At 46.9% G+C, this 20,785-nt stretch overlaps 1 protein-coding gene across 2 annotated transcripts in view; it reads right to left on the bottom strand.

Annotated features, from left to right (window-relative positions):
• Nucleotides 1-20,785, bottom strand: part of TOPAZ1 (testis and ovary specific TOPAZ 1) — a 2,616,805-nt gene that overhangs the window by 1,148,228 nt on the left and 1,447,792 nt on the right. For both annotated transcript variants that reach the window (XM_069648829.1, XM_069648828.1), the window contains exon 10: nt 17,024-17,175. In XM_069648829.1, coding sequence (XP_069504930.1) covers nt 17,024-17,175 — 152 coding nt within the window. The remainder of the gene's footprint in view (nt 1-17,023; nt 17,176-20,785) is intronic.

The raw sequence follows: 20,785 nt of genomic DNA on the forward strand, positions 1-20,785 counted from the left end.
ACCACCATTTGACACCACATGAAATAGTCACAGGCAGGTGCATGCAGACCCTCATATCCCCTGTGAGGAAAGGGTTGGATGCACATCAAGCAGCAAGAATACTAGGAAAGGAATTTCGGGAATATTTAACAGCATTAACACGTTCTATCAAATATATCTATCGACAGATTGCATGACCCAGGAGTGAAGGACACCCGAAGGGACAGCAACTGCAAACGTACCTGCCACAATTGGACCATTATTACCTGGGGAACTGATCTACGTAAAAAACATTGTGCATCGACGGAACAATCCCAGGTTTCAAGGCCCTTATGAGGTGGTGTTCTGTGTATCTCTCGCCGTCCACGTGAAGGAGTTGAGATATTGGGTGCATCTCTCGGATGTTCGAAGAGCACCTAAGATAAGGCAAAGCTCAATCAACACAACATAGTAAGGACGTAATCAAAGAAGAAGCCTTGCAAAAGATCCATGCCAGGGTGGTGTGCAGTGGCACACATCTGATTTTTCATTTTGATTTCTTGTTATTATTCTTTTATTTTTTATCTTTTTTCAAATTTTGAAGGTCCAGAACCTGGTCGGCCGAGGTGGGACAATGTTCTGTCTCCGTCTCTCTTTTCTTGATAACCTTTTTTCTCCTCTCCAGGAATAAGCAAGGAGGCCTAACCAACGTGTTCAAAACTCTCTGTTATGTAGGGATGATGTTAAAAAGAAAGTCATTTGTTCTAGGAATTATGCCTTATGTTTTTTTAGTATTATATTGTTTCTGCACTCGACATTGTTTGCGCAGGAACAGTTTTGGCAGCAATGATTCAGCTCAATTGCCTGTATTCTGCATAGGTGCATTCACTTAAGTCAAAATCATGGCAGAGACGTGCCAAGGAGATCCATTTCCCATTGTCAACCAAATCCTTGATGTATCTAATTCCTCCCAGGAACCAGGCTGGTTCTTAAGTAAAACGAATCCCTACGCTCTCACAAAGGAATGTCCACACACTTTGGCATGTGCTACCTCAGATGTTTTTATATAAAATAAGATTCAGATAAATATATAAATCCATAAATAACTGACTTTGTACTCAGGTAAGACTATTCTAACAATGATGAATATATGCACATCTATGTGGTACCACAAAATACTTTAGAGGCAATCTTGAATGCACCAACTGCTCACAGTTATTAAAAAGCATAGAATCAAAGCATTGAATAATGTATAGGCATTACTGTAAAAAGGCAGGTTAGATTAGGAACATTGGCACAATACTTTCTTTAAAGTAGATGGGCAATACCGTGTGAGGATTTCCCCACATAGGCAACCTGTATGGAAAAGGTTAAGGTGTACTTTATCTTGTACATCAGAGCCCAGTCCAAATATGTTCAATAATGCTCTGCTTCTTTTTCTACAGGACCCACTACCCCAAAGTACCTGGGAAGCCACATGAGTACAGGATCCAAGACGAAGCTGGGACCCCTGAATGATTCCCGAGGATGGAAGATGCTCTTCCTAGTCACAGTACCTTGGGTGCCTTGGCAGGCAAAGTGGTGGAGTTTCTTGGCTTTACTTGACGAGTCCCCTTGAGGATGGACCCCTATTGGAAGAAGGAGTTGCTGGGATGTCGATGGCGAGAATAAAGAGGGAACCAATCAGTGTCGGAAAGGCAGTACTTTCAGTCTTCACGGTAGTCTCCGTTGGCGGGTTGTTATTCTGGCTGCAGATGTCACACGGCGGTGAAACTTGCTGTGGACAATGACGAGCCCTGGCTGAAGAAGATAAAGACACTTGGTGGCCTCGGATGACTTCTGGTTGCGACGGGTGAAGTGGCAGAAGTCGGTTTTGGGATTTTGCGGTTCACCGCCTATCAGTCTTCGGTGCTGCTGTCGCAGCACAGACCTCTGGATGGCTCTGAGAAACTATACTAGACCGGACTGTGGATCCTCACCAAGTCAGGACACTGAGGATGTCTTCTTCCGATTTTGGTGGCAGGATCCCCACCAGCGGACACTCCACTGCAGGCAGCGGCCGTGGATCTTCTCTGGCATGGACAAGTAGACGGATGTCATGGCAGGGATGCTCCTTAAAGGATTCTTCTGTGTTTTGGAACTGTCGCAGCTCCAGGTGTCAAGCAGTACTATGCCAGGGAACCCCCATCTTCCCGGCGATACTCAGCAACCTGGCTTCCAGCGACCATGAACACTCCACCGGACCCTAGGCGACACAGATGAAATTCTTGGCTTCAAGGAGGTTCATGGCCTCCTCTACTGGACCCACGAAAATCTATTCTCCAGATGGCAGGCGCACAGGACGGGCTTCCAGGACACTTCGGGTGAAGAGCAGCAGTTACATGATGTTCCCTCGTAGTTCATGAAGAGATTGCCTCTCCAGGTCCCCTCTAGTTCAGTACTAGAGTCAGCACAGCAGCTTTTGGGTTGCTTGAAGATTTGCAGCTGCAGACTTCTTCCTCCAGCTTCACTCCAGGATGCAAGCTTAGGATGACTTTAGCTTCAGGTTTCTTGTTTCAGCTTCTGATAAGGTGGTGAGTGTGAGGCCCCCTGTTATACTAAACACTCTGCATTCACTCAGGCTGAGCCAGGTTCACCCAACCAATCACACACAAGTGCATGCATTTAGCACCCAATCAGGCTCTCAGGTGTTCAGGCTATTCACTGGAAACCAGACACCCACAACACAAAATATGGATTGAGAGCTAATCCCCAGTCTGCCAGGAGGGAACCCCAGAGCCATATATGGTCCTGCCATCCAACAACCATTCAGGGGAAGGGAGCAGAGCAGGGCTTCTAATGACTTTGAAAACAAGGGGGTAAGGCAAAGGACATCAAGTGGCCATCTTGCCTTTGTCCAGGAATCCATCGATTCCTGTGGCAGGATTCTTCCTACTCCATTCTAGGCTCCTCGCCCCTTTATTCTTGCTGCCGTACTTCAAAAGGCTCTTCAACAGTTGATGAGTTCAAGGGAATGCCAGTATTACCTCGAGCCAATGATGTAAAAGCATGTCAGTATTTGTTGGATGAGAAACTGAACTAACATCAGTCTCTTCTATACCCATATATGCAGACAGAGCATTGTTCAAAGGGAGTTCCTTGTAGGAATGGAGGTCTGTGTGCCTTGGAGGGGAGTCACTCCCAATGAGGTCCTGCTTTCCTTGATCCCTAGGGAGGGAATTGCTTAGCTGGCTCACCACCCTTTACTCAAAGGGGGTGGCTCCCCCCTGGGACGAAAGGACAGATATTCCAGATTCATCACAAACCCCAATGATGAAGCCAAAGGTTTAACTGCTTGGCTCGGCTTTTAGGTGGCCCCATTCCTCCAATGATTAGCAGCTCTGTGTGAAACTATATATCCTCTGACTTGGGCTGAAAGAGGAGTAATCGCTATTACACCCCTGTGAGGGAGTGAGAGTTAGCACGAGATTACCTCTCCCTCAACCAAAGATGGAAGGATGCATTTCCATGGTGCACAAGCAGCAGTGAGTACAGCAGCAATATTTTCTGGATCTGATGGGTAAATTAAAAGATGCCAAAGAACAGTGGGTGCTTGGCCTCTCAGGCCAAACACGGACACCACTGTTCAGCTGATTATTGAGTGGAGCTATAACAATCCCATTGAGCTCTTCAAGACATCATGAAAAGAATAGGTAAGAGGAAAGCGTGGGGGATAAACCAACACCAGACATGACTAAGAAAGCTGGAAACACCATGGGGAAGTATCACAAGGCACTATTCCCCGGAGATAAAGTATTAACTGCTCCTTCTGGTGAATAGTCGGGCTTACAAACAGAAAAAAAGCTGATCTTCATTACTTTTGCACAAGAATAACACCGAAGGAAGACCAGCAGCATTTGAAAAGAAATGGAGAAACTAGAAATGCAGATTACTGTGAAGTGCAGCTTCAAAAATTGGAGAGAAAAATAATTGTACAACAGATCCTCACAAATGATGAACCAGCAGGAGAAACGCTCAATTATCTGAGGTAGCATAAGTTGTCTAATTGCAAAAACAGTGGGACAGGTAGATGGAACAAGTAACTTACCTATAACTGTTGTTCTCCAGCATGGGTCTTGCATGGATTCACATTCTCATGAATACAAGAATACATAGCAGTACACACATACACAACCATGGGAGGTGGCAAGGCTCAACATTAAGCAGTTCAACAACTCAACATTAAGCATCTCTTACCTCCTCACCAGGCTCACCTTCAAGCGAACAGGTTGCACAGCACTGTCTGGCCGGAGCCTTCACCGGCGGGAACGAGCGGAACAGTCCTTTCATGAACTACTTCACCAGGTGATGAGAACACAGCGACGACCGTCCCGGAGACCTGGTGTAGCGGAAGAGCGCCGCCAGATGGATTTTGATGGAGGCATGAGCCAGCTCTGCCTTGGCCAGCGACAGCAAGTACGGTGGCACCTGAGGGGCCGTAATCCGCACAGGTTGATTTTCTGTGCTGTTAGGCAGAAACTTGTGCAGTTCCCTTAGGGACCACTGCAAAAAGCTTAAGACTACAGGTGTTAGCAGTAAACCCAATTGGTACCACCCAGATTTACCTGGTAGCTGTGGCTGAGCAGTCAGACCTCTCTCAAGAAGAGTTAGGCAGTATATAGAGTATACATATTAGGTACAAAAATACAGTAGCACAAGCAAACACTGACCAGAGCTTTGGTATAAAAGTATATAATTATTTATTTAAAAACACACTTGTAAAAATACACTGGCACTAATATGTCAAGCAAGTTCAAACACAGTCACTAGAAATATATACACCTTCCTAATTAATTATTCGACAAGTCTTAGGAAAAGAACACCACCTATTATCAACACAGAGGTGAGTACTTAACCAAGATGGCACTCCAATCATTATTTAAGAAGGGAGGGAAAAGGCAGAAATAGGAAACCACACAATGCCAACACTTTTTAAAGAACCACAGCAAGTCAAGAAAGGCAGGATCTACTGTAGAGCAAAAGGTTCATAGGCCAGGCCCACTCTTGGAGAGAGCAAGGCGCAATGTGCCCAAGATCACACAGTTGAAGTACACTTTAAAAGTCTTTGCAGATAGTTCAACAAGGACTTAGATCAGTTCAGAAAAGTTATTTAACAGGTCCCAGGTCACCCCAGGATAGAGTGTCAAGGATTTACGGGACACCTTGAACAGTCTGTTGCAAGGGAGACCAGGCGGGACTGTACCTGAAATTGTGAGAAAGCTCCAGCGGGGGCAGTTTTTCCTGGCAGCGGGTGCAAGTCGGTGCTTTGTCCAGGGGAAGAGAAGAGCTCACGGTGGAGGAAAGCTGGAGGTCGTTGCACTGCCAGGGAAGAAACCAGCCGTGGAGTTTCCCGGTTAAAAGGTACTACCCTTTTATTCGCGGTAGTGGTGAAGCGTGGCTATCTGGCCGCCGGGGTGCTTGGCACGGGCGATTCGACCACAAGACGATCCAGGAAGGCGAAAATAGGGCGTATTGGTTAACCCCACCAGCTCAAAGGTCGAAGACTCTCCTGGAAGAAGATCTTCTCTGTCGTTGGGAAGTGGTGAGTCGGTTCAGCAGGGCTCCACCGGTGGTGTCGTCGTTGCAGGTCGGCTCAGCTTCTCCCTCTTCGGATTCTTTAGGTCCTGTGGCGACGTCTGAAGTTCCAGTCCCCAAAGCCCTGCTTTTATGCAGAAAACCCCCCTTCATCAGTCCTAGCCGTCACTCAAACATGCTAAGTGGGGAGCCGGGCAGCTCACAACTGGGCCAATCACACAAGAGTGCGACTTGAGTTGCCAAGGCAACTCAGTCCAGGGTGCCTATTCCCCCCTCCCACGCATCCTGTAGACCCAGACAGATTGGCACCACTTTTGGAGGCTTCTGTGCATAAGCGGAGCAAAGGGCTCGACTTGGGTTGGAGTTACAGAGGCGAACACAAATGCCATTTTAAAACAGAGTCCTGGCAAAAAGACCCAACCGGGGAATACATTTTAAGTAAACAACCCGGTGGTATCTTTAACATTGCACCAAAAAAGTGGTGCGTTTAAAATGAATGGGGAAAATGTAACCACTGCCACCAGCCAGAAACTCGACAAGGGTTGCCCCTTTGGAAAACAGACCCAGGGGCAATCTAATTACCCCTACCAGTACTTCCACAATATGATGGTTTGTACTGGTTCTGTTCACAATTTGAAACTAGTAAATTCAATGGTGACTTTAAATGCCCTGGGAGACAGTAGTCAGTCCCAGGGTATGGAGTCTACGTTTGGGGGTCACTATGACACCCCTGCGTTACTGCACTGAGGGTGCTGTGTAACACACTTACCAAAAACACATGAAGCCCTATGGAGTAAAAGACCCCATAGCCCATAAAACACATTACAAAGTCAAAGGACATTCTCAAATCATGCCTAAGAGTGGGAGAAAAAGAGTCTCACTCTTAGCAGGAGAAAGAAATAAACCCCAAAAATCCAGCAAATCTGCTGGGGGACTCACTAGGTTTGGGAAATTAGCCTTTACAGAGAATTCTCTCTAACATGTGCACGGCGCCAGACAGAGAACTTCTTCCATTTATGTCCATAGACCTCAAGAGTCAAGGACGCCCTGGCACCTCCTTGCAGTCCGCCAGGATATCGTACCCTCTGAACTCTAGTGCTGCAGGTTCAGCGATCCTGGGTCTGGATGTAGGATGGCGCCTCCTTCCCTGGCGAGAAGATCTGAATCTGTCGAGTGTGTTTGTCTGGGGGGGGACGCTGACATGTCCAGAAGGTCTGGGAACCAAATCTGCCTCGGCCACACTGGTGCGACGAGGATCATCCTGCACTGGGACCGTCTGAGTTGACTGATGAGTCGCAGCAGCAACGGCAACGGGGGGAAAGCATACAGGAACAAGACGTCCCAGGGGAATAAGAATGCATCGCCAATGCTCCCTGGCTGGGGAAACCTGCTGACGAACCTCTGGCACTTTGCGTTCGTCACCGTCGCGAATAGATCGATCTGGGGATTGCCCCATCGTCGGAATAGGGTATCCACTTGATCCTGCTGAAGCTCCCACTCATGACAAGAGCGCAGCTCCCTGCTGAGCGAGTCGGCGATGGTGTTCTTTATTCCTGCCAGATGGAAGGGTACCAGGAACATCCCTTGGGCAACTGCCCAGTGCCACAGATCCTGCGCTTCCTTGGATAGGGCTGGGGATCTGGTGCCCCCTGCTTCCAGATGTAGAACATCATGGTGGTGTTGTCGGTGAAGACCCTTACCACCTTGCCCTTGAGGGAAAGAAGGAAAGACCGGAGGGCCCAGAACACAGCCCAGAGCTCCAGGACGTTGATGTGCAGAGACCTCTCCTCCGGGAGCCAAAGGCCTCTTGCGTGGAGCTCTCCGGTGTGCGCTTCCCATCCCTCCAGGGAGGCGTCCGTCGTCACCGTCTTCTGATGCGCTGGGGTCTGGAAGTCCATGCCCGCCTCAAGGTCCGGTGATGGGGCACCCGCACGCATCACTTGACGGAACGTCTCATTGAGGGTGATCCTGTCTTGCCGCTTGCATCCAACGGGTGTCGAGGAACACACGAGGTAGATGCACGATGACATCACGCCGAGCAGTGATTTGATGGACCTCACCCTGGCCACTTCCATAGTCAACAGCCATTGTACCTAGGCCAGGATGTCCTTCGTCCTTTCCTCCAACGGTGAAGCCAACCATGCCACTGTGTCGAGTCTGGCTCCCAGGAACAGGGCGTCTTGCAACGGTGGGATTTCACGAAGTTGATCGAGAATGCCAGACCCGTGAGCAGGCGGACGGTCTTTGATGTGCGATCGACGGCGAGTACTCTTGACTTTGCTCGGATGAGCCAATCGTCCAGGTAGGGTTATACGTGGATCCCCTGCAGACGCAGCCGAGCGCCACAGTGCCAGGCACTTGGTGAAGACCCTCAGCGCCGACTTCAACCCAAAGGGCAGGGCCTTGAACTGGTAGTGCCGCCGTTGGACCACGAATCGTAGGAACTTTTGATGTCCTTTGTGTATGGGGATGTGGAAGAAGGCATCCTCCAAGTCCAGCGACGACAGGAAGTCGCCCTCCTCCAGCTGTCCCAGCACGTGCTGAAGGGTGACCATCCAGAACTTTTGGGACTTTATTTATTTGTTAAGGGGGCGAAGGTCTAGGATGGGCCGCCAGCCGCCGGGCCCCTTTCGGACGAGGAAGTACCGCGAGTATACTCCGGAGCCTCTTCGGGTCAAGTTCTATTGCGCCCCTTTTTAGCATTGCACGTACCTCCAGAAGATGTTGTGGTACGTGGTTTTCCTTCCTGGCCACAGGTGGTAGTCGGGGACACTTTCTTTGGAACTCCAGAGTGTGCCCGTGGGCCAGGGCATTTAGCACCCAACGGTTGGTGGAGATGGACTCCCACACGCTGACGAATTTCGCCAGCCGGCCTCGCACCGGGGTGCTCGGGTGGGGGCCCGATGTCACGGCCGGTTCAGTCTTGCTTCGCCAAGGCCTTGGCCTCCTTGGCGATGACGACGATGTCCTGCGGCCTTGCTGCGGCCTCTGTAGGCTTCCTGCGACGAGGAGCGTGCCGCCTGGCAGTACAAAGCAGAACCACCACCGAATCCTTAGGAGGCACCTTGAGACTTGCCTCCGGAGGTCCGAAAGGATGGCCGTCGTTGATGGAGAGAACCCAAGGTCCGGGCCGTCTCGGTGTCCGCCTTGATGGCCTGTAGTGACTCGTCCACAGCGTTGCCGAACAGGTTGTTCCGGTCGAAGGGCATGTCCAGTTTTCTGGTCTGCACGTCCCGACGGAAATCGGTGGCCTTGAGCCAACTGCACCAGCGAAGGCAAACGCCGGTGGCCATCTGGTGAAAGCCGGTGTCGGCGATGTCCGTGGACACCGTGATGTCGTGGTCCCAAGCCACCTCGCCTTCCTGCAGGATTTCAAGGCCTTCCACCCTCTTGTCGTCTCGGAGGAAGTCCAGGAGGGGAGCGATCTTGATCCACAGCTCCCTGTCGTGTTACCCGCTTTGATGGTCATCGCTGCCGACGAGATGACCCGTTGTCCCATGGCGTCCAACTTCTTCCCCTCGCCGTCCGGTATGGAAGTGGAAGTTGATGCCGTCGCCCCTGCCACTTTCTTCTTGGCCGCTGCGGAGACCACCGAATCCGGGGACGGCTGTGCACTGAGGCACACAGGGGCGGAGTCTGGGACCCGATACTTCTTCTTGGACCGGTCCCTCTTCGCAGGAGCCATGGATGGGTTCTTCAGCAGAGACAGTCCTTCGTCCCAGATATCGTCCAGTAACGGGACTGTCTTCCTCTTGGCCTCCCGTCGTAGGTAGAGGAAACCCTCCTGGAAAAGCTCTGATGCCCTGGGGATCATGGCGGGAAAGGAGCCAATATCGTCAGGGGTGGGGGGGGAGCCCGGACAGGGGGTGATGGGAGATCCACCCCGTCATCACCACCATTGTCCGTCCCCGCCGTCTCCGTTCCAGTTTCATCCCTCGGTGGAGGGGATGGAGGTGAAGGATGGAAAGGAGTGGGAGGATGGATTCGCCTCTGCTCGCTCAGTGGGCTCCCCGACGGTCCAGGCGCCGCTGGATTGTCCGCTGGGGGTAAGGGCAACATTATCCTCATCTCCGTACACACGGTCTGCAAAGCCATCAAGATTGCTCCTGAATTGTCCTGTGGCGTAGGCAACGGTTGCAACGGTTGGGGCGCTGTGTCCTCCGTGGCCCGCAGCGCGTCGGCCCCACCGCTGCTCTCTACGTCCGCCTCATCGGGATCCCTCCCGTGGGACCCTACTTCCTCAAACTTCTTGTCGGGATCTTTTTAATGCCAGCCAGCTATGATATGGCATTTATAACACGCCTATACACAAGTGTTTCAAGGCGCGACGAGGCAAGGGAGGGGGAAACAGGGGAAGACAGACAACGATCCTACTAGGCCAGGTGACATTCAGATTGTGCAAGTGCAAGGGAGGGGAAGGAGGAGAAGTGCAGGGGGGAAGTGGAAGAGGAAAGTGCAGTACATGGGATAAGAACAATAAATAAACAATATATAAACAATTTTTAAAAAGCGCAGCCAGCAGGTGGCAAGTGAAAGGGTAAGTGCAGACGTCCGGTGTTAAGTGCAGGAAGTGCGACCGTAGGGATACAGAAAACAGTCACCAAGTGCAGGGGTTGTCAGGACCCAACTGGTGGGGGATTGGATCTGGGCCCGAGAACGGAGGGTGGCCAGGTAACCAGTGCAGTTTCCGTGTCAGCCAGGAATCAGCAAGGAAAAGAGGAGAAAAAGCGGACGAGAAAAGAAACATTTTGAGGTGCTATGGAACCGAAGATGATTCTCTCAAGTTTCAGGGAGGCAGGTAGGCTGTTCCAGAGGGAGGCCCCAGTGTCACGAACCGCGCACAAAACCCCCTCTGGCAAACCCATTGGCCAGGTGGAGTCAGGACTCGGGCCTCTAGAGCCTGGCATCCTCTTCAAAAGCCCTTATGGGGCCAGTCCTGGTGCCTATGGCGCCAGGCTCATACACCATGAAAAACAATGTGCTTGGGAACTACTTAATTGTATTGTCAGCAAACATGGAGGCATCCACATAGCTTGGTGCCTAAGAACCAAGCTATGCGGTCTAGTGTTTTGGGTGTGGTAGCCTAGGGACTACTTTACCCAGACTATTTTGTTGGGGCTATTTAAACCACACCCGAGCAAGACAACACGCTTCGCGTTACTTTGCAGCTTGCAACGTGACGCCCACTGTGTCCAGCTATTCCCTCGAACCTCGGAGAAGCAGAACCTGCATGGAGACAAAAGGATCATCATTAGCAGCAGCATCTTACCTGCAGTCTTCATCTTTAAACACTTGCAGCTACTGAGAACTGCTTCCTCGAATCTGCACGCCTCCCGGACAGAACGACCTGAAAGAGGAAGATAGAGGCAACATTAAAGAAAGCTGTAGAGACATGTACAAATTACGAACTGCTCTAAAGGCTTACCTGGCTGGTCACTTCTCGGCTGGCACCACTCCGGACATTCCACTCGCTCTGAAGAACACTGCAACCTACAAGGAAGGAAAACACAGGTTAGCAAAGGCAAGACTTTGCAGCGCTGCGCATAGAGCTTACTTACCGCATCATAGCGCTCTTAATGCGCCATCATTTACCAGCGGGGCTCAACTAAGCCAGTTACCTGCGCTGACGCTCTGCATACCTAAGGGAGTAAAAAGACATTTTAAACAAGGAAAGGCATGCAGGATAGCAACAAAACTAAAGAACAGCAATAAGACCTAACTGAACAATATCAAACCCGCAGACCACATCAGGGCAAAGCTTAGAAGCATACCAGCAAGTAACCCGGCTGGGGGGCGTCCCTGTGGATACCAGGTGAGCATAACACCCAGCCGAAGCGAGAGATCTACCAACAGCTTGTTGCTTGGAAAAGCGACTGACCCGGAGGGAATTGGAGGCAAATGAGCGAAGAGCTCGAGAAGGAAGGTATTTAGGAAGAGAGAGTTGAAGGTATTGAGGCCCTAGGCCCCAGAAGGCCTTGTGGACGATGTAGAGGGCTTTGAACTTAATCCTCGCAGCCACTGGGAGCCAGTGCAGAGATTTCTTCCTCTGAGGTGGTATCTGTGTCCGTTATTGCTACCGTGACCAACCCCCCTCTTTCTCGTCCCAGGGTTTCACATGGGTCTTCTCGATAGGCTGGAAAGAAGTCTCTCTCCGGGATGGCAGGGAAACTCTAGGCCTGGAGATAGTCTCCACTGGGGTAGCCTCCGCAGGGTTCGCCAGGGCCGCCACGACTCCTTCAATTGAGGCCTTCACTGGGTGAATCAGGGCCTTCACGACCTTGGGCGCGTCTGAGGCCTATACCTTAGGGGGAGGTTCACTGCCTCGCCCCCCCCTTGGCTTTCTCCATCGGGATCGACCGGGGCTTCTCCCAAAGCTTACCCGGGTTCTCCGACTTCCTTTTCCCCAGACCGTTGGCTCGTGGATGATGGCGTCAGTGACATCACGCCCTGCCTATCAGTCGAGGACCCTGAACCAACGGCGCTCTCGGTGCCCGCAGACTCGCGGTGCTTTGCCTTTTGTTGGGCCCCAGTCGCCGGAGCTCCCTTAAAGGTCTTAGAAGACCGCTCTGACTTCCTCTTCACACCTGCTGCTGGGCTCTTCCCTCCAGCCAGTTGGCGAGCTGAGTACGACAGTCCATCGTCCGGACGGACATTTTCTTACAGAACGCACAATCCTCCTCCACGTGTGACTTGTAAGCGTGAAGGGAGTAGAGGCACTGAGAGTGCGCATCTTCCTTGAAGACATTTTGTAATCCACATCCTGGGCAGTTCCTGAACAGTTTGGATCCAATAGGTGTCGGATCTCCCTTGTCCTGTGCCATGTCCGAATTGGGGTAGGTCTCAAAGGTATTCTGGAATCCTGTAATTTGACGAAAATCCACCCTTGAGGGGCGTAGAAAAATTCCAAAACGGTCCCTGTTAATCAGAAGAAGAATCGGTGGAGCTTGAGGCTCAAATTGACTGAAAAAATAAGAGTAAACTCTTCGAAAAAACGCAATACGCAGTAGAAGCTCGAGAGCTTAGCACGAGGACTCCCAACACTTGAACGTGCAGTAAAAATCTGAAGATGGCTGCCAGAGTAGGGGCTTAGGTAGAGGGAAATCATTGGCTGGGGGCAGTATGACTCAGAGACCAGTGATTGGTTATTATTAGAAAGACAGTTCAGAAACGAAAGAAACTGATTTTTTCTTTACCGAGGATTCCCAGCCTGACGACTGGGAATATTCATGAGCACGTGAATCCATGCCAGACCCCATGGTCTTGGTATTCCAGCTATTTGTTGGTTTTCAAAAGAAGCAATGTAATCTTTCTTAGATTAGTTGCCCAAAACCTGAACAAGGAGTTGATCAGCACCTCGGTGCCAAAGAGCACAGTCAGACAGGGAACCATTGTATCCACATTGTTTTAAAACAGTTTGCAGGACAGGCTTTTGAAATCAGAAACTCTAAAAAAAAAAAAAGAAAAAAGATCAAATGTGGAAACAGAACAGTGGTGCTAATCCTAGCCAAAAGGGAAAGAGTAGAAGTGCAAGCTTATTTTTGGTGTACAGCAAGGCCAGGAGAGAAACATGGATTGTAAGTGGATGGTACAAAATAATTTGTGCAGAAGATACAAAGTAAAGTAATCCTGAGTATAAAGAGAAAAGATTTGATTATGTTTTAGTGTTATCTCCATGCCTCAGACTCCAAATGTGGTTAAACGTCTAAGGTTTATTTATTTGATGTGATTTATACAAACCCCACACACAAAACAGTTTCCTCCAGAGCCTGAACACAAGAACGTATTACAAATGAAGAATCATGAAGGGAAGGGAGAGAGCAACCCAATGTTCCCATTCAGTAGCAAATCTGTATTGCTGGTAAATGTTAAGTGTTGTCCAACATCCTGTGTGCATTAGACTCCCCAGGCCATGAATGATAACTGCTGTTATGTTCGTACCAGGTAGGATTGTCATTGGCCCATAATGGTATTTAAGGAGTTCCATTCTCATGCCTTAAGTTTGAATGGGATCTTGTACTATAGTGATGACCCTCATTAGGCCAGTTATTCTGAGCCCATTTTAGCCTTCTAAGCTTGGGTTGTTTGTAGTTTTTGTTGTAGACCATCTGAGGAAGTTTGAAAGATGATAGGGAAGATACTTTTTGAAAGATAAGTAGGTCTCTTTTTCAAATATCTTTGGTAAGGGAGAACTTTTTTAAATGTGATTATTTGATCAATTTAGAGCAATTTTAGGGATTGCAGTGCTGCTATGGAGGGCGCATGTTTCTTTGGGACACATTTTAGATTGGGGCCTTGGTGGAAAAGGTAAAATTGTTTCTCTTGGCAGCCAACCTTACAGGCTGTTGAAACATTTTAGTACACAGAGTATCAGAGTGAGGGGGATTGTGATTTTACAGAAGTCCTGATCACCTCATCTATAAACACCCTCATATGACTATCTGAGAATGAGGTACATGGCAGAGGGTTGGGTAAATAAGGTGGCTCATTATGCCCTTCATTATCCCTGTGCAATGGGTATAGAAACGTTGATATTTAAAATGTATGGCGTCAGGCAAGAATTGTTTTACACGAGATGGCTATTTGTTTTTTTTACACCGTTCAAGGAGCTGCATTGTTAACTTGGTGATTATTCAGTATCTCATAAAATGCTAATAATATTTTTAAATAAAATCTATAACTAAAAATCACCTTTGCATAGCAGCTAAACTGAGACCATTCTCCCACAGACTCACCAACAGGTGTCAAAACAAAAACTTATTTAAGGCCCTTATTACTAAGTCACAATAATTAGATGCTGATCTTTCTGTATTGCCATTATGGAACATGCTTCCACTTTCATTATCACCAAGTAGCGTGACACTGATCTGCCATCGTCGAATGATTGTTAACTCTTTTTATGAGCATCCTATAACCACACATTCACCATCACATATACCCTTACCATACAGGCATCTACACCAAAATCTATGTTTCTTCTACAAAGCATAAAACCTGATAAGACACACTAAGTCCTCTGCCTTGCTCTGAGGATTGGAATGGGGTGAAAAAGGCAGCCATGTGCCGCCATCTGATGCTTGATGCAAGGAGGGGGTGGAATGGGTGCACCTCCTGGTACTTCCCACCCTGTCTCACGTAGCGAGCTTGGACTTGTCAGCACCAGTTCTCCTCGCGCTAGTACAGAAATCATAAAGAAGGATACCGAACTAGTACAGATAACTCGAGAAGTTAACAAATTCACCACACATACAAGTAAGGCTTGTTAGGCTAAGAGTCCTCTTTAAGGGCAAGGCCAGGGTTGGCAAGGAGAGAGGGGCCTGGTAGGAGACTGGCCAACACTAAGCCCCACATCAAAAATGCAAACCACCCAAAGTGGCAGGGCCAATTCACCAATCTATACCAATTGACTAGGGCAACACCAGAGGTAGTACAAGTCAATATGAAGGTCCCATAAGTAAGAGGCTGAGAGGCGGGGTCAAACCCCTGTAAAATGGAGGGCCTGTGGAAGAATGCAGTGGGTGCTTGCTGAGAGAGCAGGTGATCAGTAGCAGAGTGCTGGGGGTGAAAAGGACATTTCTTCAGAGGTAGCTAGCTGGTGAACAAAGTAGGTGACTGGGAGAAACAAGGACTTTAGAGGTAAGCCCCTACCATAGTGAGGGTAGACTCATTGCTATCTATTGAATTAAATACACTAATTAGAAGATGAAGCATTGGTCACAAGTAATAATGAGCACATTCCTGAATGCTTACAAATATCATATTACAGGTGGGATTTTAACCCGGAAACGAGTGATGAAAGAAAGCAAACTGTCAACAAATGAACAGCGTTTGGACACAAGGTAAGACATAACATATGGCCTTAGCTCAAGACACTTGTGGATATTTAACAATGTACTTTTTAAGCACAAACATTATATTAGGACAATAATCTCTCTGAAATACTACAGATTTTCTGTAATACATAAGGGTAACACCAGTAAGGGACAAAAATGGATTCAATATATACACCATGGTCAGATGATGTAATGCTGAGGATATGAGTATGGGTGGAGGTGTGTGTGTGTGTGCGCGGGGAGGGTTATGTGTGTGAGAGAGTCAGACAAGAGAATGTGGAGAGAGTGAAAAAGGCAGCCCTTAGAGGCCAGGGAGAGGGCAAGGGAGACAAAACCCCTAGAGTGCAGGGAGAGGAATATAGGCCCCAGGGGCCAGGGAGAGGAAGACGGGCCCCAGAGGCCAGGGAGAGGGACGCCAGAGGCAAGGGAAAGAGAAAAGCTGAGGAGGCTGAGAAGAGAAACGGACTAAGGAGGCTGGAAAGAGTGGCCCAGGAAACAAAGCAAGAAATGAATTAGTCAGCCAGACCCAGAAGGCTGCTGAGAGAGAAGGTGGTGGAAAACAGCAGGACTAGGAGGAGGTGGACGTCAAGAGGGAGAGGCTGTGAAAGACCACGTTAAGATTAATTGGATTAGGGACGCACATTGGGGGCAGGAGGCAATGGTAAAAGCAAAAAACAAGGAACAGAGAACCTGACAGTCCAAGAGATAGGAATACAGTAGAAAGGAGGAGGGTGTGAATGAAGCTAGAGGAGTCGAGAAGGGAAGCCTGGGCAGACAGAGACAGAAGGAAGATGCTCCAGATGCATCCAGCAGTGGCAGACCAGCTGTGACGGGTGAAGGTAGGGCCACACAGCGAAGTAACCAGCAGATGAAAGGTTAAGAGTAAGGAAGGAGTGAGTAGTGAAGGCAAAGAGAAGAAACCTTACAAAAGCGCGAGAATTACAGTCAGAAAAGAGGTTTGAGAATTAGCCAGAGAACCATGCACCCACAGTTAACAGCTCTTCCCTGAGATCCAAGCCAACTTGCTAAAGAGCTCACAAAGGTCTAGGAAACTGCAATTAGTGACAATCACCCTCTTTACAGAGGTCACCCCTCTTTGGATGGTGGTGGTGTGCAACCACTGGAACAAGGTCTTACAGAAACAGTGCAGAGAAAAAAAAAGGAAACCCACACAAATTGGGGAAATAAATGTTCAGGGCACTCAAAACACCTCAGACGACTGTGAGACTGTCACTCCCTGTGGTTTGGTGGGCTGAGGGGCCATCCTTCGATAGCATTAAATCTCATAAAAAATAAATATTTGGTTTATTTACTGAACCCCAAGAGAAAACAGCATAATCTTTCTGGCCACTTGATTGTTTACCTGTTTCAGTCCAACGAGACGCAATCCTGTTATTCGTTTGTTACGTGTTTAACACGTGGAAAAGCCCTACTGTTATTTATGTGAACTGAATCCCATTTACTGCTGTTACATCTGAATTAAAAACCCTTTAATCTTCCTCTTTTGTGTCTTATTGATCCCCAATTGGAAATTTGACAATACATACAAGGCAAAATATACATCAGTTAATAAATAAGCATGTTAAACCAACTTTACCACAGGGTATATTTTCTGAAAAACCCAACTGCATCATTAAATGAAAGTTGCATAAGGTACTCACCAATATTTTAACATTTACACCAATATTCAAAGTGTGAAACACATCTGGCAACATAAATTGCTTAAGCAAGGCAATAAGTAGTTCATCCAGCACATTGGAGTCATAATGCACACCAGGCAGGACCTCTCTGTAATAATTGGTAAATACCTGTACTGAAAAAGTAGAATACATTGCAAGTAAGTTATTTTTTTCTGCACCGGACAATCTTCATAGAATAGCTATTCAGTAGCTGATAGGCTGCCAAGATATTTAGGAACAATTACAATTTGTTAATAGAAGCTCTTCCCATAACATGCTCATCCTCTAAAGATTCACACACACAGAATATTTTCAGTACCTTCTCTTGCACCCATCTGAGCTCTTATGCAAGCTTACAACTGAAATGAGTTACATTCAAAGACTTTGATGTTCAATTTATTTATATTTAATAGATGTATGCTGCGGTTTGTTCAAATACTGATCCAAAGTGTGCAGGGAAGTGTTTTGGTGCTTTAAGGCTAGTTGATTTTCAATTTAATTGTATAGTTGCAGGAATAAAGGTGACTCCAGGACTTAGCCCCAGTGGAAATGAATTTGATTGTTTTATTGCACAATCAAAGCATTTTTTGAAAACTCAGCCCTCTGCTAGCTGATCCCTTTTAGCTGATTACACTTGTTTCGGCCTGAGGGTTTATCAAATCAGGGCTGTCGGCATTAACATCATCACACCATTGATTGAAATAAACACACAGAAAATAAAAAATAAAAAGGCACACATGTTTCAAATTTCAAAAACAAATTGCCACCATATCCCAAGGTATGTTCATATTTCAAAAAGACAGAAATAAGGATTGGCAAAGGGAAGGATTTGTTGGGGTTAGAAAGACAAAGCATTGTAAAAATACACCAAAGAATAATAAGATCAGAAAAATACCAATCAAACAATGCAATATAAAAAATAAAAAGAATAATAAATGATGCAATAGAAATAAAAATAAAAAGAAAATAATAAAAATGGGAAAGAAGGGAAAAGAAAAATCAACAGAAAAAAGCCAATTAGTTCAGTTGATAACTGGTGCATAATTCAACACCATACGTAATAATGTGTTTCCAGCAAGTGTTGAGAAATTGGCTTACCCCATATCAGAATAATAAACTTCATGTGACTGTTGTCCGGTAGTTGGTAAGTGGGATAAATCCCCAAACATCAATGTTCTGTAATAAAACGTTTGGAATAACCCTAAATTAATCCAAAATACGTTTTTCACCCCTCAAACCACCATTTCTATTGGTAAGTGGGCAGGACATAGCTGTTGTGGAGTGGAAAGCATGTAGGGAACTCATCCCAAGACACTTATCTACCGCGAGTTAGTTATTTTGCGTAATATTTACATCTTCTATTATGCGTGGTTAACTTATTAACAATTGAGGTCAATGGTACTTATAAGTTAACGAACATTTAGAGTACGTGCACATCCTCGTGCTGTCAAATTCAAAATTATACGAGTGGTCCATTGTAAATGAATACTAATTGATTATATTAATGCAAAACCGCTATTGCGTAGGGCTAACAAGATCGTATGCGCGTTGGGAAAGTGTCCCTAACCGCGAGATTAGCTGTTAATATTGTAACCCATAGTAATGGACCGTCATCGTCCATTATGTGAAGCATCAAAGCGCCAGCACACTGGGATATGCAGAATAAGATCACATACCCTGTTGATCTGGATACAAACGCGTCTGCTGCACACGAGCAAAAGGCAGCCGACGCCATTTTAAAAGTTATCGGGTTGTGTTTAGATCTCCATGGCAACGTGTTGCCATGGTGCACTCCCACTTGTTCCTGTCCTTATTCATTGCCATGTACAACCGCCATACTGGTATGTTGTAGGGTTGTATTTAACCCTTTTTAGTGACAGCCAACAGGCTGCTGCAGAAGCTACTGTTGTGCGTTTATTCCGCATAGGCGGTCATGTCAAGTCTGGTTAAAAGCTGTTTTAATGTAAAAAATTAAACAAGATATATTCCCTTCCCACGCTCTTGGCTGGATAGCATAATAAACTTAATGAGCTCACTTAATGAGTGAACCACTTGTACCGTTGGTTCTATATACATCTGAAGTTTAATTTGCGAGAAGAAAAGGAACGTCACAGTTCCATCGCAAAGGCACCACTCTGTGGGTGTGAGGGAAAGGGGAATCATGTCAAGTTCCTATTCAAATTATCAAGCGACTATTAATCCATCTATTGGGGTGTTGTATAGGTGAATGAGGTATATATAGTTATTGCCAAGAAAGTCCTCAATGATCATAAGTAAGAACGTTGCCTAAATGCTTCCTATTACTCCACAGATACCAAACAAAAATGCCCAAATGCGCATCTAACTATATTCAATTATCCGGTTAACCCTTGTACATGGGAAGAGAGAAGCAAACATTTACAAGAGACCGGTCCTACAGGAATGACACTATCTCCTTATCACTATTGAGACCTGTTGCAGTTGAATTGAAAAAACATATAGTACGTGCTTCCGACTGCCTCAGAGCCTTAAGTCTATCTCCTCCTCGTTTACTCAATGTTACTTGTTGCAGACCAATAAATTTGATCTCAGATTTGTTGTGCATTTGATGACAGATTTGCCAATGTTCCGCTAATGGCAAAGAGATGTCTTGACTGCCTATCTTAGACAAGTGTTTTTTCAATTCAACCGTAACAGGTCTCAATAGTGATAAGGAGATGGTGTCATTCCTGTAGGATCAGTCTCTTGCAAATGTTTGCTTCTCTCTTCCCATGTACAAGGGTTAACCGGATAATTGAATATAGTCACATGCGCATTTGGGCATTTTTGTTTGGTATATGTGGAGTAATAGGAAGCATTTAGGCAACATTCTTACTTGTGATCATTGAGGACTTTCTTGGTAATAACTAGATATACCGTATTCACCTATACAGCACCCCAATAGATGGATTAATAGTCGCTTGATAATTTGAATAGGAACTTGACATGATTCCCTTTTCCCTCACATAAACAGAGAGTGGTGCCTTTGCGATGGAACTGTGACGTTCCTTTTCTTCTTGCAAATTATACATCAGATGTAAATAGAACCAATGGTACAAGTGGTTCACTCATTAAGTGAGCTCATTAAGTTTATTATGCTATCCAGCTAAGAGCGCGGGAAGGGAATATATCTCGTTTCATTTTTTACATTAAAACAGCTTTTAGCCAGACTTAACATGACCCCCCTATGCAGAATAAACGCACAACAGTAGCTTCTGCAGCAGCCTGTTGGCTGTCACTAAAAAGGGTTAAATACAACCCTACAACATTCCAGTATGGCGGTTGTATATGGCAATGCATAAGGACAGGAACAAGTGCGAGTGCACCATCGCAACACGAAGCCGCGTTGCCATGGAGATCTAAACACAACCCGATAACTTTTAAAATGGCGTCGGCTGCCTTTTGCCCGTGTGCAGCCGACGCGTTTGTATCCAGAACAACAGGGCAAGTGATCTTATTCTGCATATCCCTGTGTGCTGGCGCTTTGATGCTTCACGTAATGGACGATGACGGTCCATTACTATGGGTTACACTATTAACAGCTAATCTCGCGGTTAGGGACACTTTCCCAACGCGCATACGATCTTGTTAGCCCTACGCAATAGCGGTTTTGCGTTAATATAATAAATCAATTAGTATTCGTTTACAATGGACCACTCGTATAATTTTGAATTTGACAGCATGAGGATGTGCACGTACTCTACATTTTCGTTAACTTATAATTAC

Source organism: Ambystoma mexicanum, chromosome 2q (genome assembly GCF_040938575.1).
Source record: "Ambystoma mexicanum isolate Mex_15411 chromosome 2q, UKY_AmexF1_1, whole genome shotgun sequence".
In the NCBI taxonomy this organism is placed as follows: domain Eukaryota; kingdom Metazoa; phylum Chordata; class Amphibia; order Caudata; family Ambystomatidae; genus Ambystoma; species Ambystoma mexicanum.